Source organism: Anoplophora glabripennis, unplaced genomic scaffold (assembly GCF_000390285.2).
Source record: "Anoplophora glabripennis isolate ALB-LARVAE unplaced genomic scaffold, Agla_2.0 scaffold991, whole genome shotgun sequence".
NCBI lineage: Eukaryota > Metazoa > Arthropoda > Insecta > Coleoptera > Cerambycidae > Anoplophora > Anoplophora glabripennis.
The window spans coordinates 51737-69549 of record NW_019417070.1 but is presented as its reverse complement, the minus strand read 5'-3'; the positions used below and the strand labels follow the sequence as shown (position 1 = coordinate 69549).

The following is a 17813-nucleotide window of genomic DNA, read 5'->3' as shown; positions in this document are numbered from 1 at the left end:
CATAATAAAAAGTTGGAAATAAGTGGGGTAACACTAAGCATTATGGAAATCAATATTGGTAATGTCCTTTTTAGGATAATTGCATTATATAGACCCAATCCAACTAATATAGGTGCTTTTATCAATGATATTGATGACTATTTAGACTTAAATAAAGCTGATGCCTGTTTTCAACTCATAGTGGGCGACGTTAATATCAATATATTAGAAGAAAATGAGTATGTGAACAATTATGTGTCAATGTTAGCTAAACATGGATTTGTGCCCTACATTCAATCTCCAACTAGAACTACAAAAGAATCTACTTCATGCCTTGATCATATTTTTGTAAAACGTAATCAGGGTGTCAATAGTTTTAAAATTGACTCCTATATACTTAAATGCTCCGTTACTGATCATTATGCTGTCATGATACATTTTAGTAAAGATTCTATAAGTTATGACACAATCAAGCAAATTAATACTAAAAAATTTTCTAAAATTAATATTAATAAATTCATTAATTTGATTAAAAATGAAAGTTGGAATCATGTTTTGCAATTAAATAATTCTCAACTTGCTACTAATATATTTACTGAAACATATTTAAAAATTGTATCTCAGAGTACTTATACCAAACCCACTAATAATAAAGTACCTAAGAAAATCAAACCTTGGATTACAATTGGTCTAACCAAGTCAATAATAATTAGAGATAAAATGAAAAAAAGACTGACAAATAGTTATTCTCAGGATTTGGAGATAGAGTACAAAACATATAGAAATAATTTAAATAAGCTGTTAAAAAAATGTAAGCATGAGTATTATAAAGATATTATTTTACTTAATCAAAACAATATGAAAAAAATTTATCAAGTAATATCTGAAGCTACCAATGAAAAATCTAAAAATAATGCATGTTCTTTTAATATTGCCAATGAAGATGGTCAACCATATGATAATAATAAAGATATGTCGAACTACTGTAATGAATATTTTGCTAACATTGGTATTAAAATGGCCAACAATATAAAGATACCTGATGACTTTTCTTCTCAAATACCGCCAATTAATAATTCATTGTTTTTAACGCCTGTTACAGAAAATGAAATAATATTACAAATAAATTCTTTGAAAAAAAATTCGGCTCCAGGTATGGATGCAATTACTGCCGAACTTATAAAGTCATCTCACAAGCAGATAGTTCAGCCTATTACACATATAATAAATTTAATTTTTGCCACTGGTATTGTGCCTTCTCAATTTAAAAGCTCTATCATTACTCCTGTATTTAAAAATGGTGATAATACGAGAATATCCAATTACAGGCCTATTAGCTTGATAAATAATTTTGGAAAAATTTTTGAGAAATGTCTTAAAACTAGGCTTGTAAGTTTTCTTAAAAATAACAATATATTGAGTCCACATCAGTTTGGTTTTTTGGAAGGTAAAAGTACAGAGGATGCAATGTATGAAGTAGTAAAGGAAATCACAGACAATCTGGATTCAAGTAGAAAGTGTGCTGCAGTGTTTTTAGACTTGGCTAAGGCATTTGATACAGTGCCTCATGACAAGCTTCTTAATGTGCTGCATAGTTATGGAATTCGAGGAAATGTGCTAAAGCTTTTTACTAGTTATTTAACTGATCGAATGCAATATGTTAGAGTTAATAATTGTCTTAGTGATCCCCAGGAAGTTAAAATAGGTGTGCCACAGGGCACTGTTTTAGGGCCCATACTCTTTATAATATATTTAAATTCTTTGTTATTCTTAAATACTAGTGGTAAAATACTGTCATATGCAGACGATACTGTAGTCATTTTCTCTGGTGATACCTGGGATACAGTTAAAGAACAAATGGAACGTGGCATAACTGCTATTAAAATATGGTTAGATGGACATCAGTTATCTCTAAATGCTGGTAAAACCAAATACATAGCATTTTCAATTACCAGCAAAAATAGGCCCAACTATGATAGGATTAATATTGAACGTTTCAGCATGGTAATAAATGAAGTATATTCCATAAAATATTTAGGTATCGTAATTGACAAAAACATTAAATGGGAGCAGCATATAAATAAATTAACAGCGAACACTCGAAAACTGATTTTTAGATTCTACAAATTAAGAGATATCTTAAGCAAAAAAATATTACTTATAGTTTATAAATCTCTAGTGGAATCCATTTATCGCTATGGTATTCTGGTATGGGGTGGTTTATATAATACGACTTTAAAACAGCTATCTGTTGTACAAAATTATATATTAAAAATCATTTTAAAAAAAAATAAATTATACCCGACCAGTTTACTTTTCAAGGATGGAATATGTAATATTAGATCTTTGTATTTCCATTCATTGTGTACAAATGTATTTAAAAATGAAAAACAGTTGATAATGAATGTTAGGGTAACTCGGAGTATGTCAAACGAAGCTTTACTAACACCTTTTAATAATAAAACCATAGGTTTGAGATTTGCGACACATTTAGCTCCCAAGACATACAACTTGTTACCCTTAGAAATAAGAAGAACCAAAAGCTTTAAAAAATACTCGCACCTCTGCAAAACATACATAAGTAACAACTATTTGTCTTTTTTGTCATTGATTGAATAATATCCTAGCTAATACGAAAGATGATAATAATAATTTGAATTTTACTCATATTGTATATACAGCATATACTTAATGGATTTTGTGCTTGCACAATACAAGTGTTAATTCACTTAGGTGCAATGTGTATAACGTTTTTGTTTCTTTTTTTTCTTCTTAGTGTTAATTTTAATATACTGTAATTGTTTTATCTGTTTTCTAAAAGTAGGCCTAACACCTAAGATACAACGTTTATTCTTCACATAATAAACCATTATTTAAATCATTTATCAAAAAATGGATGTTTCCATAATTTTAGAGTGGCTTTACCCCTTAAAACTTATATTTAAGAAACAGATCCTTTCTGGGTAAGGGATGATTTAATCTTTTTTGTTTATTTTCACATAAGAAATGTTCCCTTTAATTTTATGCACTTCTTTATAGGACCCATCGATCGCGTTAGTTTCCATGTACTCACTGAGTGTATATGTACATATTTTTAATAACTGCTTGTTTAACATGAAACAATTACCAACTAATTTCATTTATTGTTACAGGGAAAAGGAGATCAAGTGTAAGAGACGACACCAGAAAGGCTAATGCATTGAATGATATTTACTCTTTAAGAACTAAGCTTAAAGTACTACTTAATTTAAAAATATTTTTATGAATTAATTTTTACTACTATCAGCATTCCTTATTTATATTTGTGCAATAATTTTGTGAAGTATCCCAAGGTAGTCTAACGTATTTGTGGACTACATAAGTAACAAAAATATGTAAATCGTTTGACTCAAATCGACTAAAATTTCTCTTTTTCTGTTAACGGACGTTGCAATAAAAAATAAACTAGTATCATATAAAATGCTATAAATAAGCACATGCTTTCGTTCATGTAGACATGAGATTTAAAGTAATAAAATTAAGGCTTGTATAATTTAGTGACAGTATATTCTTGTACGGAATGAAAATATGTTGTAAGTACCATAAAGTACTTTATTAATGGTTAATTATAAATTATGCTAGTTTGTATATTTCTAGTAAATCTGAATAAACAGTTTTTACTGCGTCATTTGCTTTGTGGAATTTATAGACTATAAAAATCTAATGGTCTCAGGTGTATCAAAGCTATAAAAGTATTTTTTTTTAATACGATATAGGATCCCATCGAGGAGAATCCTTTACGAATTTTATATACTTGTTCTTCTTATTTATGTAACATTTGCACTTTTATCAAATAAAAATTTGTATTGGATATGAAATATTGTTTTTTTTTTTCACACTGGTAATTGGATCCGAGACATGGGGACAACTATTAATTATTTTTATGAACACTACGCTACAAGTGTTTAAAGTTGCGTTGTCTATTATTAGCTATTTAAAAATACTTATTAATTTGTATTAAATTCAAAGTTCTTTATGTACAGAATTAACCATTATTTTTTTAAGGCTAATTAGCTTTAAAAAAGTATTGGTTAAATGACCAGTCGTTTGCTTAATTAATGAGGTTTTATAATGATGAGGTTTTCCAGCTTTCCCTCATTCTTTAACTGAATGGTGGTTAGGGCTTGCCAATGTAAGTCGTTCCTAGGCCCACATGCAACCTACTTAATAATAATATGCCGGCCCCCCTCCCGCACAAGTCTCCGACTTTTGGGGTAATCCTTGCAATTAAAATGAGGGGTAGAGATATTATTTCAAAATCATTTGAATCAATTTAGTTAGTCACTTTTAGTCATTAATTTAATTTTAAAATTATATTCCATTAAATTGGTGTATTTTTATGTTTAAGAATAGAGATTTTATTGATTTTTATGTAACAATACCACAATATTCATATAAATGTTATTACACAAAATACATTTCATTCACAGTATTCGAGTGCTAAGTACAGAAGCAATGAAACATGTAACTTTATGAGAGGGTATGATGTGAAAGAAATGGGATTGATACACAAAAAACTTTTTAGCCTTATGAAAGGTAATAAAATCTTTTTACTTAATTTGAAGCGTGTACACATAGGAAATGGTATCCTTAGATTTGACGGCATCAACCACTCTGCTCTCTGGTCGTGGACATTTTTTCCTAAATATGGGCAATGTCAACAATTAGATGGATCTTATTGCCCTGTATGTCTCAAAACGCCTTGCATTTCACGATTACAATAGCTGGCAAACAGTTTTACAGTTGGGAATTACAAATTTTTGTGCAACTTTCCAATTGAAATCACAAATCGTCTCCAATCGCTCTACACAGAGTCAATTCCAAAATAGAAACCTATGTCCAAGGGGTGCGGTGCGGCAAATAATATTTTCAAGTATATTTCTAAAATTTCTGTTGAAGTTCTCTACTGCAGCCGACAATGATACGTTGCAGAAATAAAAAAAATCTCCCCAGTTTCGAATTTCAGAAAATAAAAATTCCGAAATATGTGAAATTCGAACTGAGGAACCAACAGCAACACAAAATCACGACACCACATCATTCCATTGCCCGTTTCAGGCGACTACAGTCCAAAGAGACCAATTGTACAAACCAAGGCGGACTTCGCTACAGGACCTCTGCGGACCCATTAAGTAATGGGATCGAACATCGACCATGAAATCTTGCAGTTCAGTAACCAGTGTCGAATCCTGGTCAGTATATACTAGTACAGGGGAGTATACAGGGTGTTAGAAGTTTGACTGCCTTAATTTTAACTATAGAATACATTAAAATAAACAAAAAAACCTTGTATGACATGGGTTCTAAACTCAACCATTTCCGAGAAAAAAAATTATGAAAATCTCCAACTTGACTTAAGTTCAATTAATTAAGGAATATTGACATAACTGCGTGCATAGAATACCATAAAATACAATGTTTACCACTTTTTTTAACTTCTTTGTGCTTAATTCTAAAAAATAATTAATAATAAATTTGTGACAACAGCACTGCGGTTTATTAACACGAGGTACTAAGGTGTCCAGCAACCATCAATACGCAATTCATTTGGTATCTGGATTCGACCGTATCGGAATGTTTTTTGTATACCACTATTTTCTTTTCTTGAGGTGTTTTCCAACGAGTGTGCAAAAATTGGATTCGAAGGTGTCGTGCATGCATAAAAAAAGATCGTGAACATTTTGAGCATACGTTGTAGTTTGTTTTGTACTTGTGCATTTAAAAATTACTGAATTTTGCTTTTTAGTAAGTACCTAAATTATTTTTAATATGTATGATTATTTGGACGACGTGAATTTTTGGGTACTTTAATTACATATTTTTCAAATACGTAATTTGATTAAAAGTTAAATTCCTGTTTTAAAAGATTCAGAATTACAAAAATTCGAGCTAACATTTAAGCACAACACTATCTTCGTACTACAAAATCGATACATTTTATTTTATTTATAAGCTGGAAAACAATTGTCTTGAAATTTACTAATTGTTTCACAATAATAGCCGTTTAAATTTTTTTCGTAGGACGTCTGCCGCTTATATGTGGTGTGCATCAGCAGGTTAAGCGCTGTTTTCACGTTGTGATGAAACTCCCCCATATTATAGAACACGCTGTATTTTGAAAACTGTTAATCTTACACCCCTGAAATATACAAATTTTTTGTTCATTTATGATCAATCTATCTCATGCTGAAATAATGGCACTCAAACTTCTTACACCCTGTATATAAATGTTACCATTTATTGTTAATTAATGTTAAATTAATGTTAATTAAATTAATTTAATTAACATTATTGTTAATTAATGTTAAAATTGCAGTAAATAACACAATTAAAAAAAAATTGAACCGAATTTAATCTCCTTCAAAAAATTTAGCAAGCTCTCAGCTCCCATTCTCTGCAACTGCAATAGTCTGATGTAACATAACGTCATAAAATTACTAGAGTACTAAGCGCTTGCTTTCTCACGTCACTGTTTAACTAACAAAATGTGATCTCTAATGTGCATTTCCAATACATTAAATTAAAAAATATATACCAGTATATTAATTTCGCGTTAGTAGCAAAAATTCGGAATAGTAGAAAATAGAAATATGAATGAAAAGCAAGACAAAATGGTTGCGAGTCTCAAGATAGATTTTTCAGGATCCTTCTGATCTGGACCTTTTTAAAGAAAATTGTACCGCTAATAAATAAAAAATATACTCGGAAAACATTTACAAGATAAGCTAAGCTGGTGATAACAATATATGAGTGGCATAATTGCAACCATTTTCTTTAATGTGGTGAAAAACCGACAGTCACTCATCAAACGCTTATATTGTGTGCTGTATTTTGTTTCGTATGTACTGTCGCCGTGTGATTCCCTTTAAAATTGAATATCAATTAAAAATGACGATATAAAGTACATATTAGATAAGTGATAGCCCAAAGTGGAAGTATCTGATTTGTCGCCTGATATAAAGAACGTGTAATTTCTATAATGAAAAATGTTTTTTATAATTAAAAATCTCATAATTCCTAATCAGTAATTACATCACCAATGTACACAATAAAAAAAACGAATTTTTAAATTTACAATTTATTATAATTCAAACTGTTATAATATATATAACATTTGCTAATATTACCTACTTACAAAATTCACGTTATTAGGATTTACAATACTGACAAATAAATTCTCACCTGCATGTACCAAATAATGCTCATTATAAAAATTATGGAACTAGGTTAAGTGTAGGGTCCGATTAAAAGAATGATTTCTCTCATTAATTTTAATTGTTCAATTACTTCGGTCATCCATCACAATAACTATATTAAATATTTGTATAATTGTTTAAATTAACATTCTTATAAAAAATATTTATAACACGTTCATTCATTCTCAATAGGTATTGGAAGTATCAATTCAATTTTACCTTAAGAAGACTGATATAAAATTAAAAAATAAAAAAGGTTATCAAAACAATATTCAGATTCACAAAACGGCGTCATCTTTTTCGAACATAAATTATAAAAATTCTTCATATTTACAATCCTATTGTAACGACATAATTGTATAATTTAGCTATGTAGGCAATAAAAAAGCATTATAAGTTAATCACATTGGTGTATAGTCTAACTGCACATAAAGCTGCCTAACACCAACAGAAGCAAAAATCATTTGTGTGTGGGACACAACATATTTAGGGTCCACTGTTTTTGAAACTTCTAATTTAATAGCACCTACATAAAAGTCACTACACAACGTCCAGAAGTGTGGTTCCTGTACAGAATAAACTCCTGCTAAACTAATCACTTTTTGATAGCACTGCGGTAAAATGTTATCCAAAGCAATAGGTTGCCTTTGCATTAAAATCATAATAGAATCCTTAATCAACGCTAACACACTTACTGCTATGAGAATAGCAATGAACATAGAACATATAGGATCTGCTATCATCCACCCAAACGTTTGCATCAGTATGGTAGAAATTATAACTCCAACGCTGCCCAAAGTGTCGGCTAAGATGTGTAGAAATACACCCTTCATTATTTGTGAGTTATGACTGCCACTGTCAATATCTATGTTGTGATCATGGGAATGATTATGGCTATTTGAAGTATGAGAATGATTGTGCCCTCCGTGAGAGTGACCATGAGAACCTCCACCATGGGAATGTCCATGTCCATGTTGGAAAGCATAGATACCCACAAGGTTTACTAGTAGTCCCAACACAGATACAATGAACAATCGTTCATGTTTTACCTAAAAAAATAAAATTATTTCATTTATATCTTTTGTAAAAACACAAGCAACTAAAAACATACTGTCTAAAAGCTGATACAAGAACAATAAATAAGAAAATAAGTAAAGATTAGGCCTCATATTTTTAATACTCCAAAATAACAGTCACCACAACAAATTTTAATAAAATTATGTGTTCAAAATAATCTAGCAATGAAACAAAAAAAAAACATATTCACTGTTATAGAAAAAAAGGTTATTTTAATTTAAATTTAACGATTTTGTTATATTTTAGTCAACAAACAATTTTCTCTAATTTTCATAGATGTATAATGTGTAAAATGTATTTTTAAATTCATGATTATTTCTACATTTTACTAATGCATGAAATTTTCATACAGTAAGAGTCAAGTTACCAAGAACTTGTACCTAAATCACTTCGTTATTGGAGACTGTAAAATGCATTGGCAAGTGACCTCACTATGGCTTTTACTGGATATGCAATTGTGGAATCAAAACTGCTAGCAATTAAGACCAGTGTGTGTGCAACTTATCACATATAAGACTGCTGGACACTTTTATGTTTGCTTTTGTATCTCACATTATACAGGGTCGGAAAGTCCCCATGGTTCATCAGCCGTTACGTGAGAGCGATAAAGTAAGTCATAGAAATCCGTGCGATAGAGAAAGATGGCTATAATGAAGGCGTCTAATAGTCACCGCCCATTTCGCCCTTCCACAAATAAGAAATGGATCTTATTTCGCTCTCACGTAACGGCCGATGAACCATGGGGACTTTCCGATCCTATATTTCCGTATTTCGTATCACATTATCCGTATCAGGCCACAAAAATTGAGAGAAATTTAAGTTTGCTTGTTTATAATATCTCTTTATTTTACAGTCTAGGATAAACTGTGACCTAGGATTGATCAGTTCTTCCCTGCTTTTCGACTATTGCGTGTTAACATTGCAAAAGAGAGATGTGAGCTAGGTACTAATTTTCAGTCCATATATTGTATATTTGTAGTTGTATAACAGGTGAATTGAATTATATTTGTATAGTAAATTGAGATTTTAGGTGACACTTTGTATTAAAGATGTTTACACTTCAACGTCCAAAACAAGACTACAAATCAGGACTACACTTTAGGTTTCATTAATCATAAATATATAAAAAAATAAATACGATTTAATAGTTATAAAACAGTTCATGCAGTTCGCCACTGATTTTCACACTTTTTGGGAATAACCCTAGTCTGCAGATACATAGGTATCAGATGAAAGATAATACTCAAAATTTTTATCCATACAGCCATAGTGTATGTTTCAGTTTTATTTAAGATTGTTATATCATACCTCTGGTGGTTCTATTGCACGTTCAACTGCTTCCGACATCAAGAAAAACGAAATAAATAACAAAAATAATCCATTTACAAATCCTGCTAATATTTCTGCTCTAACATAACCATAAGAGTATTTATCGTTTGCTTTCCATTTTGTAATAACAGATGCGACCAAACCAGCCAAAAGACCAGTGCAGTCAAAAAACATGTGGAATGAATCAGAAATTAAACCTAAAAGAATTATTGCACTAGCAGCACAGTTACGAAATAAAGAAATTTGTTATATTACCTAAACTATTACTCCATACTCCATAAATTAGTTCTACAAATGCAAAAGACAAATTAAGTAGTAAAAATAGAAATAAATTTCTTGAATTTCTATCAGCAAATATTAGTCTTATCCAGCTATTAATTTTTTCTTTAATTCTTGAGCCAAACCCACGATTGTAGGAATCCTTATGTGATAAAGGTAACATTTTAATGATAATTTTTGTACCTATATTTACCACATCTACAATTACTAAAAATGATTACACTATTATCATCGTAGCACAGGGACAATTAAATAAGGTTTATTTAAGAAAAAACGTATGTTATTTCTAAACCTATAATACCAAAATTTCAATTTTTAAATAATACATCACATAGATAGACATAAAATACTATAACTTGAAACTGTGCACGATTTTGTAACTATTTAAAACTATTACAGCCATAACCGGCTGTTACTCAAAGAACCTGCCATGTTGACGTGGTGGCATATTGACATTGACAGGTTTTTAATTTTTGACAACAATTTTGATTTGGTATGCTTGACAAAAAGAGACCATGGCATACATATATAACTCACATACTTCTATCTTCTTCTATAGAAGTATGTGATATAACTATAAGATTTCAATAACTCTACCATTTCTAACAGGTTCGTGTTCTAATACTAGAACTCGTTGTAAGGTGCACTGATGGTTTCCTTGGCTAGACTAGAAATTGGCCTCAATGATTTGGGATCGACGGGGATTATCCCTCTTTATCCTGCCTCATCTCGTGTAGGCCTGGACAGCCTTCGTAGGTGGGCCCCATCCGTCGTCACTGATGGTTAAAATCACAAACTTCGAATATAACATTATGTATATTATGTGGAGTGAACTAACAAATTGCACGTTTTCTATTTCGTTTTAAATTTTAACATTTTTAACACGCCATTATTCCATGGCTAAAAATTGGCCTCAATGATTTGGGATCGAGGGGGATTATCCCTCTTTATCCTGCCTCATCTCGTGCAGGCCTGGACAGCCTTCGTAGGTGGGCCCCATCCCATGTCGTCTACCCCGACCGCAAATGCGGCCGGTGTAGGCGCTTTGTGGGACCTCCTTTTGTCCTGGCTGGGCCCCGCCGGCTAGGGCCCTTTCTTCTGGCGCTCTTCTTGCTTCGCCGGCTCGTCTGTGTAAACCCCGGGGGTGGTGTCATGTTTATGTGTGGTATGGTTGGGTAGGGTAGTGCGGCTATGCAGCCTGGGATGCGCTTTGCTAAGGTGGCCCTTTGGCTAGCGCGGGAGGGGGTAAGGAGGGTATGGGGAGTGTGTATGTGTGTGTGTGTGTCGTTGTCTTCGTTTCTTGATCCTGGCTGTCTCTGAAACAGTAAAGGTTAGCAGGCAGGGGGGGATGTCGTTGAGGTGGTCACCCAGGATCAAAAAGTTTGTGTCTAGGTCTTTTGTGTTTGTCGGTCACGTCGGGTACGTAGTCAACGGCTTGCCTGAGGAGGGGATTGTCATGTCTAGCGGCTACGTCAAACCGTTTCTCCGCGTTTTGTCTTATTGTCTGTGTAGCGTTTGTGTATTGTAAGTCTCGTAATATGTCAGTGTTTCTTACGTACCAGGGCGCGTCGGTGGCCGTGCGGAGGGCTATGTTTTCCACAGCCTGTAATGACTTTAAGTGGCTTTTTGCCGCGTGACCCCACGCCGTGGAGGCGTAGGTTAGCTGCGGTTGAAGTACCACCTTGATAAGCGTTCGCTTATTCCTTAAACTGAGGAACATTTTTAACAAACGAAATAGAAAACGTGCAATTTGTTAGTTTACTCAGTTCAGTGAATTTCTCTTTCTGTAGTTCAGTCAGTAGTCCGTTTCAGGGCTGCAATCACTCGAATTATTTCGAATATGGAAAAAAGGGAATTTCGATTGACATTTAAAATATCGTATTCTTGAATCGATTTCGTGTTCGGAAAATGGATGTTTATTTTTTTTCCGACTGGTTAGAGCCATGCGTAAGTGCCGTATTTTATACGTAAACTGATTAACATAACTTTATACCTACTTCAAATATTATTGCAGTTGCTGTTACTTCGCAAAATATGGATGAATTAATAAATATTGCCGCTGTTAGGGCATTAGAAGAAGCTGAATTACTGTTTAATAATGCCCAATTTAAAGATTTCATTAAATTTTTTCAAAAAATCTGCGAACGCCTTTTTCTAAACTTGCACCTCACCATTGAACTGTATATTTTCTCAGTGCAAGAAAATTGGCTTTCTCATCGAGTTTAATGAGAACTCTAAACTCTCTAATTCTAAATCGAACCCATTAGGCAAGCCGTTGACTACGTACCCGACGTGACCGACAAACACAAAAGACCTAGACACCAACTTTTTGACCCTGGGTGAACACCCCAATGACCCCCCCCCGCTGCCCGCTAACCTTTTCTGTTTCAGAGACAGCTAGGATCAAGAAACGAAGACAACGACACACACACACACACATACACACCCCCCATACCCTCCTTACCCCTCCCCTCCCGCGCTAGCCTAAGGGCCACCTTAGCAAAGCGCATCCCAGGCTGCATAGCCGCACTACCCTACCCAACCATACCACACATAAACATGACACTACCCCCGGGGTTTACACAGACGAGCCGGCGAAGCAAGAAGAGCGCCAGAAGAAAGGGCCCTAGCCGGCGGGGCCCAGCCAGGACAAAAGGAGGTCCCACAAAGCGGGGGTAGACGACGGATGGGGCCCACCTACGAAGGCTGTCCAGGCCTACACGAGATGAGGCAGGATAAAGAGGGATAATTCCCCTCGATCCCAAATCATTGAGGCCAATTTCTAGCCATAGAATAATGGCGCGAACCCATTGAACATTCAACTGGTAATGTGCGCATTAAAAATCTAAATTGAACACAAACAAGAAAGTTGTATACACAAAATGCATGTAAATCGAAATCTTCATTATATTCTCGATGGGTTAAAGTGAGATATATTTTCAAGTTGGTATAACGGTAACGGAGTGAACTGTTTCCGTTGACAGCATTTCCGTTTCTTTTTTTCCTCTCTTTATAGTTCAACATGGTAGGTACACATGTTTTGATATATATTTTTGTATAAATTATATTTTAATAACCAATTTAAATTACAAGCACCAACATTTTGCCAAGTTAACTATTTGTTCCAAATAAACAATCAATCTTTTCATAAATAAATGATGTGAAATGTAATGCGAGACAATTTCATGATCGTCAAATCTGATTTAATGAGTCTGATGTTAAAAGTTCTTAAATATAATAATAGTTAAATTAATATTTGTTTTAAATATATATTTATGTCTGTGTAGCCACCTAAGAAGGATTCAAAGTCGTCCGCTAAGCAACCTCAGAAGACTCAAAAGAAGAAAGAGGGGTCTGGGGGTGGAAAGGCTAAAAAGAAGGTAAAACATTTAATCTTCAACATGAACGAAAAATAATTGCTTTTTAAATTGTAGAAGTGGTCTAAAGGAAAAGTCCGTGACAAATTGAATAATCAGGTATTGTTTGATAAGGCGACATATGAAAAACTTTACAAGGAAGTTCCATCATATAAATTAATTACTCCATCTGTTGTATCAGAACGTTTAAAGGTCCGTGGATCTTTAGCAAGGCGAGCATTAATTGAACTTCAACAAAAAGGTATATAAAATCTGAAAATGTATAATATAGTATCAGAATTTTGCACTTTTCTAATTATTGTTTAAAACATGTCTTGAGATTTCCAGTAAAATTCGAAAACAAAGTAGTATTTAAATAATTTATAAATTGCAGATAATTTGACATTTTCCGTTTTCAAATTGACCAATATTAATTGGTATCTTGTATGTAATATTTTTTCTGAAATCCAATATTGAACTGATGATCACTTTTCAGCTTGAAACATAATGATAGCAAAATCTGATTTAATGAGTCTGATTAAGATTTAGTCTATATAAAACAATGTGGTAATAGTTGTAGAATTAAACTTTTTTTTATTGATTGCAGGACTCATTAAGCAAGTTGTACAACACAGAGCGCAACTTATTTATACCAGAACTACAAAAGGAGATGATCCAGTCGCTTAATGTTAAGATAAAATGTATCTTTTAAAATAAAGTTAATAAAAATATACAAAATGTTTTATTGTTAACAAATAGAAATGAACTGATTGAAAATACAAGATAAAAATTTTAACTTTATACTTGATTTAATAACCTAAAATTTGATTATATTGGATGCAATTACTCGGAAAAATATTTAAAAATATCGATATAAACGAAAGAAGACATCGCAGTTGACCAATGGATTATGCCCAGTGTTATGTTACGTGTATATTAAGTTAATTGATTTTTGTCTACAAAACAAATGTTTTGAGAACGAAATGTGAAGTTTTTTTATTTACATTTTGCTGCTACTGTTATCCTGTCTGGTTCTAACTCCTGTCAAATATGGAGCATATTTGGAGGTTAAGGCTGTTTCGATTATAACCTAAAAACTGTGATGTTCCGAAATAAATATTTTTGTATACATTTACATTTTCAGCAGTTTTTGTGTTGTCAGATAATTGAAAAAAGTGTGTAATGTAAATAATGGATAAATCCGTTTTTAAATTAATTCGTGATGATGAAACGAATGATTCATTTAGACTAAGTGTTGAGTTCAAAGAATACGATTTTAATTTAACAATTTTTAAGAAAACGAACGCTTGGACTGCCAGAGTAAAAATAAGAGCGTTTATTTATCTTTCCTTTACCCAACATTTATTTTGTAGGTAGAACGTGAGAATATTCGTATTCAAGCTAAACGACTTGAGATTGAATCGGATGAATATTTAAAAAATATACAGGAATATTTAAGAAATACTCCTACAAGTGTTACTTTGAAGTTTAATGATAATGATTTTATCATCAATTGTATTTTGGAGAATAACATGAAAGTTATATATTTTTCTTATAAACTAGAAAAGGTAAGTTAAATCGACTGCCCTTATATGCTAAATATGTGCAATTTGCTTAAAATAGCTTGTAAAGTATCCATGAATAAATATGCCTTATGAGCAAGAAAAACAACTACTTGAGACTGACTTCATGTTTAAACGTTTCAAATAAAGTTTGAGGCAAAATAAGAATTTGTGGCAAAAAAGTATAATTTCATTTGTAACACGATGTTCACTGTTTTTTTGCTTATACATACAATTTTTTTTATCTTTTTAGGTAAATTATAGTGATTCTATAGAAATACTTCTAGAAAAATTTTATACTGAAAGAAATAACTCTCTGGAAAGACTAATTACTCTTCACAAGGAAAAAAATGAACTTGAAAAATGTAAGTTCTGTTTTTATTTTAAAAATTTACTTTATGAGAGTAAAAAAAAAATTAAGCTACTATGGCTAATAATTTCATCGTAACACCAACGTAGGAAAATGTTTCTTGGAAAGTTTAACTAGTAAGGGAAAAAAATAAAGATGTAGATGAAACTGATTCTCATTGAAATTTAGATTTATTGGAATGTGTCCTGGTAGCTAGTTCGTGATGCAAGGGAGACCGCTATTTGAGGGGCATCTCTCTGTACATTTAAAAGAGAATCAATTTTTACTTCAATGTAACCGTATTACGAGCTGTATCTTAATATCCTTCTTGCCAAATAATATTTAAAATATTAAATGGACTGACATAAACAGAAAAATAATGAATTTTTACAAAGGGGAAATGTTTCTTTTTTTTTCTACGGAGAAATAGGAATGGAAATAATGTCCCAAACACATTCTGGTAGGTTTAAATTTTGATGTTGATTCCAAATGAAATGTGTATATTATTTATGTATTTAGAACAGTACCTAACATACACAAGGGGAGGTGGTCTGAACTGCTCCCCATAACAAGTAATTCTTATAATAATATAAAAATAGTATCGTTAATTTTATTAAATATATAGAGTGGCTCAAATTCTAACAGTCATGTAATATTTTGCTTAAAATCGAAAATGAAATATTGCAGATCTTGAAATATAATAAATAAATTACATTTGCCTTGAAGATAATTTTATGAAATTTATTTTCTAATAAAACCGTACTGATTGCAATAGTGAAGTCAGACGTTTATATTTTTCACTGGTTTTGTGGTATAAAAGGTTAATTTAATTTCTTATACATACTGTATTATTTTTTATATAGGTAGTACTGTTAAAGAAAAAAATTACGAATCCAATGACTTGCCACATTTTAAGATTACGGGAGAATAACCCAAGAGTGATATTTTTCCTGAAAATAAAATATTAGTGCCCAAATTAAAAAAGCATTATTCTCTTCTGAATCAGGCAAAAATTAATTAGTCAAAAACTTATGTTGCAGTTTTTAATATTGTAGCACAAGGGCATCCAAGCGTTAATGCGAAGAATGTCCACATAATAAGATATTCAGGTTAACACTTGCTGAAAGAAATACATTGTTTTATTACCCCCAATTCAACAGATACAAGTGATCTTATTAATCTGTAAATTAAATAAAAGTAAATTATTGTCGCATTGTCATGGGATTCCATTTAAATGTTATTTTCATTTTAGCTTTAAAATGACATATCGGATATATAAGAACTTTTTTCCTGTAACGGCCTGTATATGCCTTGCTTAGTTGATTTGTAACTTTCTAGGTAAAAACCAATTTCAAACCAAATTGAATGAATTTATTGAAAGAAAAAAGACTGATGATGAAGAATTATTAAGCAATTTTGTACTTGTTTTAAATGAAAAGAAGAAAAGGATACAACATTTAACTGAGTCATTAGAAGCATTGAGGAGAGGCAGGCCCTCTGTAAATCCATCAGTAGAAGTTAAAAAACGCTCAAAAAGACCTGAACAACGACAACAAATTAAAGTTGAAAAAAAGGAGATCGCCTCTGAATCTGATTCTGAAGAAGCTTATAATACAGATGATGAAAAATCAAAAGGGCCCCAGAATTCATCGGATAAAAATTTTAATCATGAAATAAACCAGAACAGGAACGATGTGTATGCCATTCCTAGTACTTCAAAATTTGATTTATTTTCTGATGATTCCCCTCCGAGGCATTTACCAAAACGTATTAAAAGTGAGGCGAGTGTTGATAATGGGAGTTACATAAAACCATCTACTTCTACAGAAGGATCTACAAATAAAAAGCAGCATGAGAAATTTGATGGCAAATCTGTAGAAGATACTCCCAATGTAAATTTCAGCACGCAAGAATTGCTGGATAATATGTAAATTTTAATGATTAAATATGATGCACTGTAGAAGGTGTAATATTTTGTTTTGCAGAAAAATAATTTAGTTAAAACGTTTTGTAATATGAAGGAACACTTGATTAAATTAAATTTAATTTTTTAAAGAAAACTAAAAAGTTTCAAGCTGTATCTTCTCATTTAATAAGGAATTTTTGGTTTTTAAAATGTTAAGTAAAATATATATTGGCTGTGAATTTTTAATTAATTTGATTTTAAAATTTTAAAAACCAATTAAAATTTTGATAGTACTTTTTTCATAGTTGTGGCTTTTACCAATCCTTTCTAATATGTATGAGATGTAATTGTATTAACTTTACTGATACCGATTAATATCTGTCCTTATTTTTAATTTTTATTTTGTAATTTTTCAGTAATTTGGTTCAGTTCTTTTTTTTATTTTAAATATAATTTCTCAAAACATATTTTTATTTTATACCTTCTATAATGCTATATTTTATATTGTTGTATTTATATGAATTTTATAAATTATTAATATTGTATTATTAACAGTAAATGTTAAAAATACTGTATTTTATTTATTCTTTTAATGTCCATTAAAATTGCAATCAATTAAATACAGGCTGTGAGAGTTACATTGCAATCAACTTTTCGGACTGAAAAAAGAAAAAAAAAACCTATTACAATTTTTCCTAGAATGATCCCTAAAAGGGCTCCATGTTATTCATAAAAATAGTT

The 17813-nt window shown here is 31.6% G+C and overlaps 4 protein-coding genes across 9 annotated transcripts in view; 3 read left to right on the top strand and 1 right to left on the bottom strand.

Moving 5' to 3' along the window:
- LOC108915358 (interaptin) overlaps positions 1 to 3836 on the top strand; it is a 40532-nt gene extending 36696 nt beyond the window's left edge. For all 6 annotated transcript variants that reach the window (XM_018721377.1, XM_018721378.1, XM_018721375.1 and 3 more), the window contains one exon: positions 3132 to 3836. Coding sequence is in view for 2 of the 6 variants with exons in the window: in XM_018721378.1 (XP_018576894.1) it covers positions 3132 to 3152 (21 nt within the window). In the remaining 4 variants the exon portion in view is untranslated. The remainder of the gene's footprint in view (positions 1 to 3131) is intronic.
- A 3438-nt stretch (positions 3837 to 7274) lies between these two features.
- LOC108915351 (zinc transporter 7) lies at positions 7275 to 10369 on the bottom strand. Its single transcript, XM_018721365.1, has 3 exons — positions 9876 to 10369; positions 9600 to 9817; positions 7275 to 8263 (listed from the first exon to the last, which is right to left on the bottom strand). Exons 1-3 carry the CDS (start codon positions 10060 to 10062, stop codon positions 7616 to 7618), a joined length of 1053 nt encoding a protein of 350 aa, XP_018576881.1. The 5' UTR covers positions 10063 to 10369; the 3' UTR covers positions 7275 to 7615.
- Positions 10370 to 12819: 2450 nt separating this feature from the next.
- LOC108915354 (40S ribosomal protein S25) lies at positions 12820 to 13988 on the top strand. Its single transcript, XM_018721368.1, has 4 exons — positions 12820 to 12924; positions 13187 to 13279; positions 13334 to 13517; positions 13863 to 13988. Exons 1-4 carry the CDS (start codon positions 12922 to 12924, stop codon positions 13940 to 13942), a joined length of 360 nt encoding a protein of 119 aa, XP_018576884.1. The 5' UTR covers positions 12820 to 12921; the 3' UTR covers positions 13943 to 13988.
- Positions 13989 to 14351: 363 nt separating this feature from the next.
- On the top strand, positions 14352 to 17477 carry LOC108915356 (DNA repair protein XRCC4-like). Its single transcript, XM_018721371.1, has 4 exons — positions 14352 to 14575; positions 14629 to 14823; positions 15071 to 15182; positions 16505 to 17477. The coding sequence occupies exons 1-4, from the start codon at positions 14447 to 14449 to the stop codon at positions 17095 to 17097; spliced, it is 1029 nt and encodes a 342-aa protein (XP_018576887.1). The 5' UTR covers positions 14352 to 14446; the 3' UTR covers positions 17098 to 17477.
- Positions 17478 to 17813: the final 336 nt, after the last annotated feature.

Coding starts and splice junctions, on each gene's coding strand:
- LOC108915356 (XM_018721371.1), top strand. CDS start 14,447: ATGGATAAATCCGTTTTTAAATTAATTCGTGATGATGAAACGAATGAT. Junction 14,576..14,628: donor CGAACGCTTGGACTGCCAGA/GTAAAAATAAGA, acceptor TTTATTTTGTAG/GTAGAACGTGAGAATATTCG. Junction 14,824..15,070: donor TTTCTTATAAACTAGAAAAG/GTAAGTTAAATC, acceptor TTATCTTTTTAG/GTAAATTATAGTGATTCTAT.
- LOC108915354 (XM_018721368.1), top strand. Junction 13,280..13,333: donor GTGGAAAGGCTAAAAAGAAG/GTAAAACATTTA, acceptor TTTAAATTGTAG/AAGTGGTCTAAAGGAAAAGT. Junction 13,518..13,862: donor AATTGAACTTCAACAAAAAG/GTATATAAAATC, acceptor TATTGATTGCAG/GACTCATTAAGCAAGTTGTA.
- LOC108915351 (XM_018721365.1), bottom strand. CDS start 10,062: ATGTTACCTTTATCACATAAGGATTCCTACAATCGTGGGTTTGGCTCA. Junction 9,818..9,875: donor AGTATGGAGTAATAGTTTAG/GTAATATAACAA, acceptor TAATTCTTTTAG/GTTTAATTTCTGATTCATTC. Junction 8,264..9,599: donor GTGCAATAGAACCACCAGAG/GTATGATATAAC, acceptor TTATTTTTTTAG/GTAAAACATGAACGATTGTT.